This window comes from Alexandromys fortis, unplaced genomic scaffold (assembly GCF_014885135.2).
Source record: "Alexandromys fortis isolate MF-2015 unplaced genomic scaffold, M_Fortis_MF-2015_v1.1 scaffold_14, whole genome shotgun sequence".
Lineage (NCBI taxonomy): Eukaryota > Metazoa > Chordata > Mammalia > Rodentia > Cricetidae > Alexandromys > Alexandromys fortis.
This window is the reverse complement of record NW_026067910.1, coordinates 17,018,093-17,033,700: the sequence shown is the minus strand read 5'-3', so window position 1 is coordinate 17,033,700 and position 15,608 is coordinate 17,018,093. Positions and strand designations below refer to the sequence as shown.

The following is a 15,608-nucleotide window of genomic DNA, read 5'->3' as shown; positions in this document are numbered from 1 at the left end:
TCTCTCTCTCTCTCTCTCTCTCTCTCTCTCTCTCTCTCTCTCTTCTGATTCTGTCCCTACTTTTCCTTTTCTCTTGTTTCCTCTTTTGCTTCCTCTGTTCCTCCTCTTCCCTGCCCCCAGGTCATGCTTCCATCATAGTCTGATGGCTCTTCTGCCTTTCCTGGCTCCTTCTTCAATTTTTGTCTTGAATATTTTCTCATATTAACCTATACCAGTTTAATCCCATCTTGGATGCTTGGCTTCTTTGATAACTTACATATACACACGGTTACACAATATACGGAAATGCAGAAATATTAATTCGGGGGCTGAAAAGATATTTTAGTTAGAGGGATAGTCTGGCATCCATGAAGCTTTTCCTTCTACCCTTAGCAATGTATAAACTGGGCTTAGAGGCACACCTCTAATCCCAGCACTTGGGGAAGTAGGAGCTAATTCAAGGCCAGCCTGTGGTTTAGGAAATCCTGTCTTAACAAACAAACAAACAATAGGGCTGGAGAGATGGCTCAGTGGTTAAGAGCACTGGCTATTTTTCTACAAGTCCAGTTCCCAGTAGCCACAACAGTCTGTAACTTCAGTTCCATTGTATTCAACACTCTCTGCTGACTTCCTTGGATACCAGGCATGTCAGCATGTGGTTTACAGGCAAGCAAAACAACCATACACATCAAATAAAAATTGAAAAACAAAGAGAAATAAAAAATATTAATTTTGCAAACATATCTTACAAAAACGAATCTTGATTTTAAGAGTTGGGTTAGATAGAGGATGCAGGACAAGTAGCTGGCAGACGGGCCAGCAAATGGCAAGGCTAGAGCACAGCTAGAATGGGAAGACTAGAACATATCTCAAACACAGCTAGAATGGTAAGTACATGGCCAAGTTTAATGGGAGTCGATGGTGACAAGCTAGAAGGGGTTGTGCTATCCCACTCTGAAACTGGAGACTGAGACTGAAATCCTTAAAGGCTGGTGCACGTAAAGCAAGCAGCCTCCACTGAACTGTCCACCAAGTGCAGACATTTAGTATTATTTTAAAGCATTTCAGCACTTTGATTAGGAAAAGATGGAAAGTTTAGCTCAGACAAAAGGCTTGTTGTCTGTGAGTAGAAAACCTAGTTCATTGACTTTAAACAGACTTTATTGGTCCAAGGCAGTTTCTTAATCTGTCAGTTATGATGTCTTTGGGGGGAGGCAGTCAGTTGACCCTTTCACAAGGATTGCATATCCTGCATAGAAGATTTTTACATTACTATTCATAACAGTAGCAAGAGTACAGTTATGAAGGAACAAAGATAATAATTTTATGGGTGGGCATTACTACAACATTAGGAACCATATTAAAGGGTCACAGCATTAGGAAAGTTGAGAACCATTGGTCCATTGGGCACTTGGGCATGTCAATCAAGTCAGAGATATCATCAGAGATCAATGTTTTTCACCTTGAGCTTCATTTTGTCCAATGTTAACTCCTTCTTAAGACTAAACTTTTCAAGAATAAAGATGGTTGCCGTAGCATTCAGGCTGCCATGCTCCCTGGTTTACATATGCCATAGCAGCAAAAGCTGGAAGGATTCTGTCAAAGCAAGAAACAAATTTTGTTGTGATGGTAAAGAAATTTTGATGGAAGTGACCTGTGGGGACTGTGATTATTGGTTGTCATCTTGACTATCTAGAATTAAGTAAAACTCTGAGTTTAGCCCTACACAAACTAGATGAGGTGATACATATCTATAATCCCAGCACTTGGGAGAAGAAGGCAGAAGGATCAAAAGTTAAAGAACATTATTGGCTATAGCAAGTAAGAAGGAAAGCTGGGTTATATTAAGAACCACACTAGAAAGGAAAGAAAGAAAGAAAGAAAGAAAGAAAGAAAGAAAGAAAGAAAGAAAGAAAGAAAGAAAGAAAGAAAGAAAGAAAGAAAGAGGAAGGGAGGGAAAGGGAAAGGGAAAAGGAAAAGGAAAAATAAAAGAGAGAGAAAATAATAGCAGACTTAAAGATTTCAAAAAGGAAAGGGTGTTACAGAGGAGTGAGACTGTGTAACTGAGCACTAAAGCCAGGATTGGCATCAAGTCAACTTGGAATTGTCCTTGTTTTTAGCTTTAAGTTCTACTTCCTTAAGGGAAGGTATTTGAAGAAAGGGAATGTAATTTAGACTAAGCCTAGAATTCATACCCACCTTGCTCTACTTGCTAGTTGTATCATCTTGTGCTCTTTAATCCTCAGATTGCAGCAACAGCAGCAGGTAATAATATTCTCTGACCTTTCATTGCTGACTATTGTTTATGTATGGTTTGTTCCCAATATTGCCAAGCATGCTGCTTCATATTGACAAATTTAAATGTGAAATTTAAAGAGATGATCTTGTGGTAACTAAATGTGATGCTTATAAAGAATTAAACTGTGGCCTGGGAGATAATGAGGTACAAGTTAGTGATAGCTATGACTTTGGCATTAAAACTTAGAGTCTTGGCTTTGGTAATTAGGATGCCATACATTGTTGTAGGAGACTGTTTATTCATTCCTGGCTGCTCAGCCCCCAAATAATCACACAGAAACCATATTATTTAAATCACTGCTTGGTCAATCACTTAAATGTATGCTAGCTAGCTCTTTTATCTTTGGTTAACCCATTTCTATTAATCTGTGTACCACCATGTGGCTGTGGCTTACCAGCAAGTTTCCAGTGTGTCTTTCTCTGGCAGTGGCTACATGGTTTCTCGCAACTCTGCCTTCTTTCTCCCAGTATTCAGTTTAGTTTTCCCAGCCTAGCTCTATTCTGCCCTATCACAGGCCAAGGCAGCTTCTTTATTTATTAACCAATAAAAGCAACACATAGACAGAAGGACGTCCCACCCCAATACATAATGTTTAAGAAGCAAGTTCCTGCTATATAAAGAACATAAAAAAAAAAAACTGGGCAATGGCAACACAAGCCTTTAATCCTAGCACGTGGGAGGAAAAGACAGGCGTATCTCTGTGAGTTCAAGGCCAGCCTGGTCTACAAAGAGAGTTCCAGGACAGTCAGAACTGTTTCACAGAGAAACTCTGTTTCAAACAACAACAATAACAACAACAAAAGAGAAACTGTTTCTTAAAGGAGAAGCTTACAATTTTTCTTTTTCTTTCTTTCTTTTTTGAGACATGGTTTCTCTGTAGCTTTGGATTCTGCCCTGAAACTAGCTCTTGTAGACCAGGCTGGCCTTGAACTCACAGAGATCCACCTGCCTCTTCCACGTGCTGGGATTAAAGCTGTGTGCCACCACCAACCGGTCAAGAAGCTTGCCATTTTTTAATGCTGGCCTCTGGTTTCCAAATGCCAAAGTGCACATGTGTGTGTACAAACACATGGGGGTGGGAGAGATTGATTAAAAGAAGGTGATAGACTACAAGTGCCTGACTAAGACCAATAACATTGTCCTCTGTCACATGCTCACACATGATAGAAAAAAATACACACAAAAACCACAGAATGTCTCTATCCTAGTCATCTATTCTTGTCGAGGATGCACGAACTGGCCCATACCTTCCCTTCCAGCTATGAGATCTTTGCATTGGTTGATTCTGAGAGAGTTATTTCTTCTTCTAACATCACTTCCTCTAGGAAATGTGTCTAGATGAATGAGCGCCATCAGCTTTCCAAGTGGCCATCCCACAGGAGGCTTTCTTCCTGGGCCACCATCTCTTCTGAAAGTCCATGATAACAAGAGGACAGACGTTTCCAATCGTAGACAGAAATACCCAGCCTGCTCTGCACCAGTTAGGAATACTTGAGGGCTGGTGTTTAGACAGAATTCAACTAGAGAAAATTCGAAAGTTGTGTTAATCAAGTGAATGCTGGGTAGTCAGGGTGCATAGCCAGATGGGGCTCTGATCTTAGGAGACACTCAGATTCCTAGGGGGAGGTAGATGGATGCTGAGAAAGGAGCAGTAGGATGGAGAGGGGGTTGAGGAGGAGGATGAGCAGGGAGAAAATGGGGAGGGGGAAGGAGGGGAAAGGAAGAGGCGGGAGAAAAAAGGGGCTTTCCTGCCCCTTGGGACTGGGTTAGTGAGACCAGGAGAAACCTGTAAGGATCCTGGAACTTTCTGACTCCCAGCTAACTTCTGAGTTTCACAATGAACTTTAAAAAAAAAAATAGTTATTGTGTGCGAGGTGGGGGGGCATAGTTGTTGGGCACACATGCCATGGTAGGTATATGGAGGTTAGAAGATAGCTTTGCCCAATGGATTCTCTCCATCTGGGGATCAAACCAGGTCTTCAGGACTGCCCTGCAAGTGTATCTGCCTGCCAAGCCATTTCAGAAGCTCTTTTCTGTGGACTTTGAACAGACTGGGCTGTCAGGCTATTTCAGGCTCTTTGAGCCATGAAAGTCTTTTAGATTCGCCCTCTGTGGACTTGACAGTGTAACATTGCAGCAGCTTTACCAAGTGAAATAATTTCTTTATCCACAATCCACGGAGAGTCCCTGTTGCTTTCAATAGTGGCAGAGCACTGGCTCTGAATTTGGTTTAGCTCCTGCAAGGAAAAGAAATAAAGAATTAAAACATCAGAATACAAACAGTGTCAACAAGCCAATTTGCTTATGATGGGAATGTACAGTATATTCTACATTTAAATACTGAACTAGCCCCACTGGGAAGACAGAGGTCGAGTCGGGATCTCTGTTCATATGAAATTCAAGAGCACTGGCTCTCCAGTTAAGAGCGATGAGCAGATTACCTACCAATCCCAGGGTTCATCTTTTCTCAAACATTAATAGAGTTCTTGCTGTTTACCAAGCATAGAGCAAAGATTTTTTTGTTTACAATCTGGAATTAGCAGATGTTCTCTGCTGACCCTGAGGTTGAGACTGAAGTTTCAACATGTATGTTATTAAAATAGATAGAATAATCTATGTATCAGTGTAATATATAGATTAACCTTTCCATCTCGTTTGTTGCAAATCGCTTTACACCGCTTTAAGAAATCAGTCTAGGCAGCAGATTATACACAGAGACATCAATAATTTCGCGGCTCGTTGCTTAAACTTTCAAACACAGGCAATTCTCTACCTAAGCCATCAATGATAGTAATGGATTTCACTGCTTATGCCAGTGGCGCTTGACCCCAGTGGCGGTTTAATTGCACAGGGACAGTTAAGATTAAAAGCTATTGATAGCTTCCAAACCGGTCCTGTCAACCTGTCAAAAGAATTGCTAAATCCACAGCGGTGCATCTTTGTTTTGCTTTTACAGCGGAAGGGTGAGGGAGGAGGTCATGCCCAACTTTAAAACGACCTCCGCCGAATCTCATCCTGCACCACTCCCTCCGTATCCCGTTTTCATATTTAGAGTTGTCAACAGTTGACAGGCCCCGGAGAGACAGCTGGAGCCTGAGCATGCTCAGTAGACACCCGCTTTCTGTGCTTGCAGAGAGCTTCCCTTGGCACAGCAGCTAGCACTAGACCTGAAGGCAGCCGGCTTGTGCGCAGCTGCTGCTCCTTGCTGGAAAGCTGATTGCCGCCCAGCGCCCGGCTTTGGATCCTCAGCAGCAGCTGAGCAGCTGGGGGGGGGGGGGTCCCGAGTATGCACCAGCTGAAGCTTGTGCAGGCTCCGTGCTTGCGGGTCCTCCTCCTTCTCCTCTCGTGCCCACGTGCCCGTAGTCCTTAATACAGCTGCTGGGATGATGGAGCAGAAATGACAGGTTCCAGATCCCGACTAGCCAAACGGGTCAGGGAGCAGCACAGAGAAGGGGTGTCGCGCCCGGAGTAAAGCGGCTCTCGTGGAGCACTCATGGTCATGTTTTCTCATGTCCACATTTCCTCACTTCTTGGGACTCTGGGGTCCCCTGCTCAGGACCTGCGGAAGACGGTTACAACATTGGCTAGGCTGGTGCACTGCTTCCACGGCCGGTAAGGAGAGCGAGCTTCTGCACGTTTTTGTTAACTTAGAGGGTCGGTAGATCTCAGAGGGATAGTTAAAGAGCTTTTAACTACTGATGGTATTCCCACGGCAGCGTTAATAGTTTGTTCCTAACAGACTGGGGGAGCGATCTTTCCAGGATTAAATATATACATGTATTTAATCTGATGGAGATTAATCCCAGCATGCTTGTTCCTTTTGACATTGATCTTTTTGGATTCCTCGCTTGGTAGAATTTTACCTTGAACCTGCCATTTAACTTTCTATTCGTGAGATCAGGTTAAAGGTAATTTATTATTTTTAAAAATTAAGATTCCTGCCCCTATTTTAAGGAAAGGAATTTCATGCAATACAGGTAAACTGGTTTAAAAAAAAAAAAAAAGCAAAACAAAAACCAAAAAGCACCAAATAATTACCACTGCAGCCAAAAAGGGAACAGCTGATATTGAGATTCAACATTCACTTGCTCAGCACTGAACTAAAGCTGACTGTGTGCATACTGTGCTCATCTGATGTTTTTATTGTCAGAAAGTGTCCAGGATTTATTTCTAAGAAATAAGCACATAACTTTGTGTTAAATTATCACTCATTCTGTGAATAGTGTGCAAAACTCTCTGCAGAGACATCAGCTGATAAGCAGAGGGCCATTTTCCAAATGCAATTAGGTGTGTGTGTGTGTGTGTGTGTGTGTGTGTGTGTGTGCTGGAAACTGTGGAATCAGATTTCCAGATGGCTCTTCATATAAAGAAAGCCAGAGAATGGTGGGCTTTTGAAACTTAAACCAAAAGCCTTTGAATAAAATTAAACACACATTTCCAAAGGAAAATGCATCCAAATGGCCATTTAATTGCAGCTACAACTTCCATTGCTATCCATTTGCCTGGATGTTTTAAAAGAAGGAAGTGCTCTGCAAGCAAATGAAGTGGGAGGAGCTTTGTGAGTGGTACCTGATCTTGGGCAACCTGATCTTCCAGGCAGGAGATGCCTTCTTCCTGTTTGACATTAGATGTCTCTCGTTCTTACTTAAATGATAAGCATCAATAACTTACACAAAATAGTAGTTTATTTCTCTTAGATATCAAAAGATTGGAGTTTTTTTCCTGTCAAACCTAAAACAAAAAAGAAAACTGTGGAAGATAAAGAGGAAGGAAGCATCATGGCTGCATGTGATGCTCAGTGGGTAATAGTTGGGGAAAAGTTGCACTTTGTGGGCAACATTTTTAATGCCTATGAAAATGCCAGCTGGGACTTAGGATGCATTCCTTTGTGGGCACACTCAACTGTAAACAAGTGACACTATCACTCCTGACACCATCGGCTGTTGCTTTAACACCTGCTTTATTATAGAATTAACGCTTCCCACCTACTCCTCAACACCGCCCCCCCTCCCCAAGCACTTGCTGTTCTCCGCAACAGATCTATACAAGTTGTGAACATGGACCTGACACATGAAATTAAGGCAGGGAGGCAAGGCCAAGGAGGTGTGTCTCAGCCTTGAAGAAGGCCAATTAAGGATAATGATTGCAGCCAGTCAACACCTTGTAACAAAGCCAGATAAAAAGGGACAAAAAGCACATATGAGCACATTGCCTCTAGGGAGGGGGCTGAAACTCCCTGTTTCTAGTTTGTTCTGAAGTACAAGACCCTAACTACACTGAATTAAATAGTTTTATTGCACAAAAGAAAGACATCTCTTTTTAGCTTGCTTTCCTTGGAGGGGAGCTATACTGCCCCTCCTCCTCCTCCTCATTATTATTATTATTATTATCATTATTATTATTATCATTATTATTATTATTATTATTATTATTATTATTATTATTATGCACAGGTAATACCATTAACAACAGTCCCAGTATGAGTGCTCTGATTATCTGCAACCCTACAAAAGTCACTGGGAATCCCCTCTGACACCTGGCCTCTGACCTGCTCACACTGTAGCTCTCCAAGGTCTACTACATTCACAAATCTCTCTGTGTGATTCACATAAAAAGCCATGCCCTTTTCAGAAGGCCCCAATGACCTGATACCTTACTTGAGGAAATAACAACCACAAAATAAAAGGCCATCTCTCAGACCCTTGCCTTGACTAGTTCTTGCCCTCTCTATGGGGCAATGGCTTTTGGAATGTGTGTCTCTAAGTTCTTACTTAGCAGTAACTGTCGTGAGTGTTGTTTGACATGCAGTGTCCTGTTAAACTCTCTTGTAAGCAGTCCCCTAGAATATCTTCATCAAGAGGAAGAGGAAACCAATGGTTATTTGCGTATTTGGATTGTGGGATTGGCAATGATTCTAGCTCACCCTCTCCTCTTTCACCATCTTCTAATTACGACGCTGGAGGCAGAGACAAACTATGCAATGCAAGTCTCAGTGCTTCCCATTTTACTGATTTTATTTTATTGATTGTGTCAGGGTCGGGACATCCCCTCCTTTACTGAGTTCCAGCCTCACTAGGCACTGTAAGTATATCTTTAAAACCATGCAGGAGGGGGATGAGATTTCCTACAGCGAGTTGAGCTGTGAAGCAGGGGCTGGAATTGGTGTGGATTTCATTTTCTCTTAGTGATTCCACGAGGATGAGATGGATCTCCAGTCTGGACACACCTAAGAGCACTCTTTCCTGGCCCTTCATTGGAGTAGAGTTAAAATCGGGGAGCATAGTACCAGTAGGTTTTGTTTGCTTTGTCTTTGTTATAGAGGTGGTTTTGGTACATACAGTGGAGTTCATTGGAGGAGATTGTGTGGCTATAATAGAGTGTCTGAAATAAGGAATGTTAGTAATGTGTGTAAGCAGGGAGAAGAAGTAAGGCTCACAGTGTGCCTGACACAAAGATGTAGGATACCAGGCCAAACAGGGGCTACAAAAACTGAACTCTATTTCATTTTAAATTTAAAAAGAAATTGAACATTTCATACCTGATTCCTGTATTTATATTTTCCATTCTCCTCCTCCCCACTGCAGCTCCTTATTGGACCCCTCCACTCCCTTTCAAATTGGTTATCTTCTTTAATTATAGTATTACATGTGTGCTCACACACACACACACACACACACACACACACTAAAGCATCCATTTAGTGTTACTTGTATGCAAGTGTATTACGTGGGATTGGATAAGCTATGAGGAAGCTTGTCCCTGGGAGAAAAAAATTTACAATCCCTCACTCAGCAGCTATTGATTGCCTATAGCTCGTCATCTATAAGAAGGACCTTGTGAATCTTCCCCCATTTATTCTAGCAACTCAATCGGTGACACCATAATGGAGATCTTATTTAGGCAACCACATAGTTGAGATTTCATGGACGAGGCTTCCTCTTCATGTTGAGAAGAATAAATAAAATTTGCAGGGAAATGTATAGGACTGGGAGATGTTATACTGAGTGAGATAACCCAGACCTATGGGTTTTAGTTCCAGGTCTTTAGGTATGTAACCTGAAATAACCGAAGAAGCCAGGGAAGCAGGAAGGGATCATGGAGAGCGGGGAGGAGACTGGAGTTTGGAAGCACAGTGGAATTCACTAGAGTATTTCACATTTGATAGTGTGGCTGCTGCATGAATGAATCATCCATAGTAGGGGTGGGAGGGATGCTATGCCATCTAAACCAATGCACGGTGGGTATGCCATGTCTGGATTGTTGTGTTTTCAAGCTAGAGTTACTTTTCATGTAACTCATTTTATGAAATAAGGCTGCTTCTAGAAGAGGAAACGGCATCAGGGAAGTCTCTCTTGGTTCTTCCTACACTGCTAATGGGAGAAACCACCTGCTCTTTACACTCTAAAGTCCCTGTGCTCCGAGTGTGCTCTTGTTCGGAGATTAGTTTCCGGCCTCCACAGGATCCACATACTCTTTCACTCCCTGTTTGTCTCTTGATTAAACTGATCTTTACAAAATGCCTTTGTCTTTATGCCCGTGTATGTGGGGTTCACGTGTGTGTGGGTGCATAAGTATACATGTGCAAGCCAGAAGTGGATGCCGTGTTTTCTCCTTTTGAGGAATTTATCTTATTTTTAAAACAGCATCTTTTGATGAGCCTGGAGCTCACTGTTTCGGCTAGGAGGGCTGGTAGATAATCCCCTAGGATCTGTCTTTCCCCCACCTCACCCAGAAAGATGGCCAGTCTCTCACAGTCTGTACATAGTTGCTGTGAATCCAAATTCAGGTACTCATGGCTTGTGAAGCACTTTATCACTTGAGTCACCCCTCAGGCCTCCATTCCAATGTTTTGTTGTTGTTATTTGTAATTCTTTGAAACTGAGTGTTACATCAGAATACAAATAAGGAAAACAACAGTGAAATAAGAAATATAGAAATACCAGTTCCTTGGTGCTTTAGCAGCCAGCATAGTAACCAATAAGTATGACACACACACAAAGTTCCCAAGTTCTGTGCATGAAGGGCCAGCACTTCTGACATGCTGAGGCCTATGTACTTTTTTTTTTAAATTTGCTCTTAAAAGTCTAGGAATAATTACTGAAACTTTGGTTTATAGATCACTGAATCCATACTACTAAATAGCTACCAACTCCCTGAGGTATGCAATTCTATACTATGCATCATGAGAGTTGATGTTTAGTATAGGAATATAAGCTTGACAAATGGCTGAACAAGAATAATTATCTATAGATTGAAAGGGCTCATGTATTAAGTGCATTTGGATTACTCAAATTTTGACCTGGATGGTTTCAGTGAAAATTTAATGTTCTCTTGGGTACTTTATTAGGTTAAAAAGAATGTTTGGAAGTTGTTGTTAAGGGAAGGCCTGTAATTCTTTTCTAGGGCATGGATGCCACTCATAGCTGCCTCCTTCTGCTCTACAAAGGGGGCTGTTGTAATAAGGCCACTTGTTCATTTCCCAGCCACTCAGACTTCTGAAATAATCACACAGAAACTATATTATTTGAAAGACTGGCCTATTTGCTCTGTCTTCTTATTGGCTAACACTTATATCTTAATTTAACCCATTTCTAATAATCTGTGTATTGCCATGTGGCTGTGGGCAACGTTCTGCCCAGCGTCTGTCTCCAGCAGGGCTACATGGCTTCTCTCTCTGACTCCTCCTCCTTTCTCCCAGCATTCAGTTTAGTTTTCCCCACATACCTCTGTTCTGCCCTGTTCTGCTATAGGCTCAAAGCAGTTCTTTTTTTTTTTTTTAGTTATTATTTATTTATTTATTTATTAAAGATTTCTGTCTCTTCCCCGCCACCTCCTCCCATTTCCCTTCCCCTCCCCCAATCAAGTCCCCCTCCCTCGTCAGCCTAAAGAGCAATCAGGGCTCCCTGCCCTGTGGGAAGTCCAAGGACCACCCACCTCCATCCAGGTCTAGTAAGGTGAGCATCCAAACTGCCTAGGCTCCTACAAAGCCAGTTCTTGCAGTAGGATCAAAAACCCATTGCCATTGTTCTTGAGTTCTCAGTAGTCCTCATTGTCCTCTATGTTCAGCGAGACCAGTTTTAACCCAGGCTTTTTCAGACCCTGGCCAGCTGGCCTTGGTGAGTTCCCAATAGAACATCCCCATTGTCTCAGTGTGTGGGTGCACCTCTCGTGGTCCTGAGTTCCTTGCTTGTGCTCTCTCTCCTTCTGCTCCTGATTTGGACCCTGAGATTTCTGTCCGGTGCTCCAATGTGGGTCTCTGTCTCTGTCTCCTTTCATCGCCTGATGAAGGTTAATATTCAGGAGGATGCCTATATGTTTTTCTTTGGGTTCTCCTTATTTAGCTTCTCTAGGATCACAAATTATAGGCTCAATGTCCTTTATTTCTGGCTAGAAACCAAATATGAGTGAGTACATCCCATGTTCCTCTTTTTGGGTCTGGCTTACCTCACTCAGGATAGTGTTTTCTATTTCCAACCATTTGCATGCAAAATTCAAGAAGTCCTTGTTTTCTTTACTGCTGAGTAGTACTCTAATATGTATATATTTCATACTTTCTTCATCCATTCTTCCACTGAAGGCCATCTAGGTTGTTTCCAGGTTCCGGCTATTACAAACAATGCTGCTATGAACATAGTTGAGCATATACTTTTGTTGTATGATAGGGCATCACTTGGGTATATTCCCAAAAGTGGTATTGCTGAGTCCATGGATAGGTTGATCCCGAATTTCCTGAGAAATGGCAAAACTGCTATCCAAAGTGGTTGCACAAGTTTGCATTCCCACCAGCAATGGATGAGCATACCCCTTTCTCCACAACCTCTCCAGGAAAGGCTATCATTGGTGTTTTTTATTTTAGCCATTCTGACAGGTGTAAGATGGTATCTTAAAGTTGTCTTGATTTGCATTTCCCTGATGGCTAAGGAAGTTGAGCATCATCTTAAGTGTCTTTTGGCCATTTGAACTTCTGTTGAAAATTCTCTGTTCAGCTCAGTGCCCCATTTTATAATTGGGTTAATTAGCATTTTAAAGTCTCGTTTCTTGAGTTCTTTATATATTTTGGAGATCAGACCTTTGTCAGTTGCAGGGTTGGTGTAGATCTTCTCCCAGTCAGTGGGTTGCCTTTTTGTCTTAGTGACAGTGTCCTTTGCTTTACAGAAGCTTCTCAGTCTCAGGAGGTCCCATTTATTCAATGAGGCCCTTAATGTCTGTGCTGCTGGGGTTATACGTAGGAAGTGGTCTCCTGTGCCCCATGTGTTGTAGAGTACTTCCCACTTTCTCTTCTATCAGGTTCAGTGTGTTCAGACTGATATTGAGGTCTTTAATCCATTTGGACTTGAGTTTTGTGCATGGTGATAGATATGGATCTATTTTCATTCTTCTACAGATTGACATCCAGTTTTGCCAGCACAATTTGTTAAAGATGCTCTCTTTTTTCCATTGTATACTTTTAGCTCCTTTATCGAAAATCAGGTGTTCATAGGTTTGTGGGTTAAAGTCCTGGTCTTCTATTCGATTCCATTGGTCGACTTCTCTGTTTTTATGCCAATACCAAGCTGTTTTCAATACTGTAGCTCTGTAATAGAGTTTGAAGTCAGGGATGGTAATGCCTCCAGACGATCCTTTATTGTATAAGATTGTTTTGGCTATCCTGGTTTTTTTTTTTTTCATATAAAGTTGATTATTGTCTTCTCCAGATCTGTGAAGAATTTTGATGGGATTTTGATGGGGATTGCATTGAATCTATAGATTGCTTTTGTTAGAATTGCCATTTTTACTATGTTGATCCTCCCAATCCAAGAGCAAGGAAGATCTTTCCATTTTCTGGTGTCCTCTTCAATTTCTTTCTTCAAAGACTTAAAGTTCTTGTCAAATAGATCTTTGTCAGAGTTACCCCAAGATATTTTATGCTATTTGTGGCTATTGTGAAAGGTGATGCTTCTCTGATTTCCCTCTCTGTTTCCTTATCCTTAGTGTATAGGAAGGCAACTGATTTTTTGGAGTTAATCTTGTATCCTGCCACATTACTAAAGTTGTTTATCAGCTGTAGGAGTTTCAAAGCAGTTCTTTATTAACCAATAGTGTTCACAGCATACAGAGTGGACTCCCACATCAGGGTTTTTTTCCCCTAAGGTCTTTTTTAGGGGAGGGGACTTAGGACATTTCTATGTGCTTTCAGTTAGTCTCATTCTCATGAATTATAGAAATCCACCTGCCTCAGCCCATCTAGCTGGGACTTAGAGACACACCAATGCACTTACTTCTTCAGCTCAAGGCTTCTAGGAAGCTGTAGTCCCTGGAGCAATCACAGAGCAAGAGAGAATATTAGCTCACTATTGTTACTCTTAATGTGGCTGCAGGGTTTTGTTGTTGTTACTGTTCTTGTTTGTGTGGGCTTTTGTTATGTTCTGTTTTTGTTTTGGGACATAGTAGCACTATGTAGCCTTGGCTTGTTGGGAACTAGTTATGTAGATCAGGCTGTACTTATAGAGGTCCACCTACCGTTGCCTCTCAAGTGCCAAGATTAAAGGTGTGTACCCCCATGTGCAGCTATGTTGATACAATCTTAAGAACACTCATCTAGAAGTACAAGATACAGTGAATTACTCAACTGGAAGAACTGATTAAAATATTTCCTGGGATTAATACGAGATCATTAATATATTATGATCAAATCATCGCTATTTGCCTGTTATAATAATCAAGTTTCTGATTGAAGAAATTATAGATCTCTTTTGTAGGCTAGGCCAATGCCACAGGTGTAGATCTGAGGATCCTCTTTGTTTCGAGAACAACACTGTAACTTTTGTTTTTTTGCTCTACTCATAGCAGGAATTTTAGGTCATTGAGCTTCTTTGTGAATGGACTTTTATTTAGGCATAGGTGCAGTCTGTCCTCCCTTTAATGCTTTGCTCTTGCTTTCCTAAAATTCTTAATATGTTCCTAACCAGAAACTGCATTTTTATTTTAAATAGTGCCCATAAGTTCATGCAGTTCTTATTGCCCATATTTACTGTTTTTGTTTATTTTTAGTTACCTGTAGAGTTTCAGCTTGATGCCTATTGAACAAATAAATGAACCTTTCTCTTACTGAGAGCCAAATAAAGTTATCTACCATTGGTTTTGAATTGTTATAGGCCTACAGCTTAGATCACTGTATTCCCAAGATGAACTTAGATGAATCCTGATATGAGGGAAATGGTTGAATTGTGGTTTGGAAGAAGTGCAGGGACTGAATAAAATTTAAGAAATGTAAGTGTGCTGCCTAGATATTAAATAGATATTGCCTAGATATAAATAAAATATCTGCCTATCATCTATCTGAATCAGGATTTCTTGAAACTGTACCCAGCAATTTATGTTGAAAACTCATTAGTTGTGGTTATGACTGTTTGAGTTTCCATCTTCCACTGTAAAGATCTGCAAAGGCTGAAGGTATGTGTCCAGCCAGTTTTGATTAAGCAAGAGATTTGTCTATGTTGTTGGTCGGGGAAGCTTATTATGATACCAAGAGAAATGTAGGAAAAAGTAGAAAAAGTCCATGGTAAGAGTGAATACAGTTCATTGAAGCATGATTAATAAAAACTCAGAGAAAGAAATTGGAGTTCAACCTGAAGATCCAAAAAGCAAATCAGCCAGCCACTGGCTCTTACCTTGACCTCAGTCCAAAATGGCAATCCTGCCTCCAAGAATCTCAGAATGAGACTGTGTCTGAGAGCTGTTTCCTCTCATCATATAATCCTCGCTAGGACTGGAATTAAAGGCATGCACCACTGGGATGAAAGGCATTCACCACCTGGTTTCTAAGGCAAACTAGTGTGACTATTTGGATAAAAGATGTGTGTTATTTCAGTCTGGTCTGTAAGCCTGGCCAGTGGAGCTGTTTTACTCTCTAAACTTCAGGCAAGCTTTACTTATTAAAATAAAAATGAAATGCCACTACAGTTCACTTATATATGGAACGGTTCTGTGTGAAGCTATCAGCAAGTCTGCCTTTGTCTAACAACTGTTGGTGTTGTTCATGAGAGGGCTATGATGCTCTGCATAGCTTGTGCCTGTAGATAGACTCCGAAATGGTTGATTTTACAAACCAGGTCATTGCTTATTGCCAACTACTGTTCCCTTCATGTTTCCCAGATGAGATAGGTAGAGACTGTAAACTATGTGATGCCCCTGGTGCTCAGCCTCGTGCCTTTTTGGTACAATCTCGGCACAGATCTGACCAGAACAAATGTTGTATGAGGGGGTGCTCTGAAGTGAGTTGAGGCTGTGGGTTTATCTGTCTTGCACAGTATGTAACGATGACCACATTGTCCTTCAGAAGGTCACATTG

General features: G+C 41.4%; 1 protein-coding gene across 1 annotated transcript in view; it reads left to right on the top strand.

Annotated features, from left to right (window-relative positions):
• Positions 1-5,756: 5,756 nt before the first annotated feature.
• Arhgap18 (Rho GTPase activating protein 18) overlaps positions 5,757-15,608 on the top strand; it is a 211,318-nt gene continuing 201,466 nt past the window's right edge. Inside the window, exon 1 of the mRNA XM_050138106.1 lies at positions 5,757-5,890. Within this exon, the coding sequence (XP_049994063.1) occupies positions 5,772-5,890 (119 nt within the window). The 5' untranslated portion in view covers positions 5,757-5,771. The remainder of the gene's footprint in view (positions 5,891-15,608) is intronic.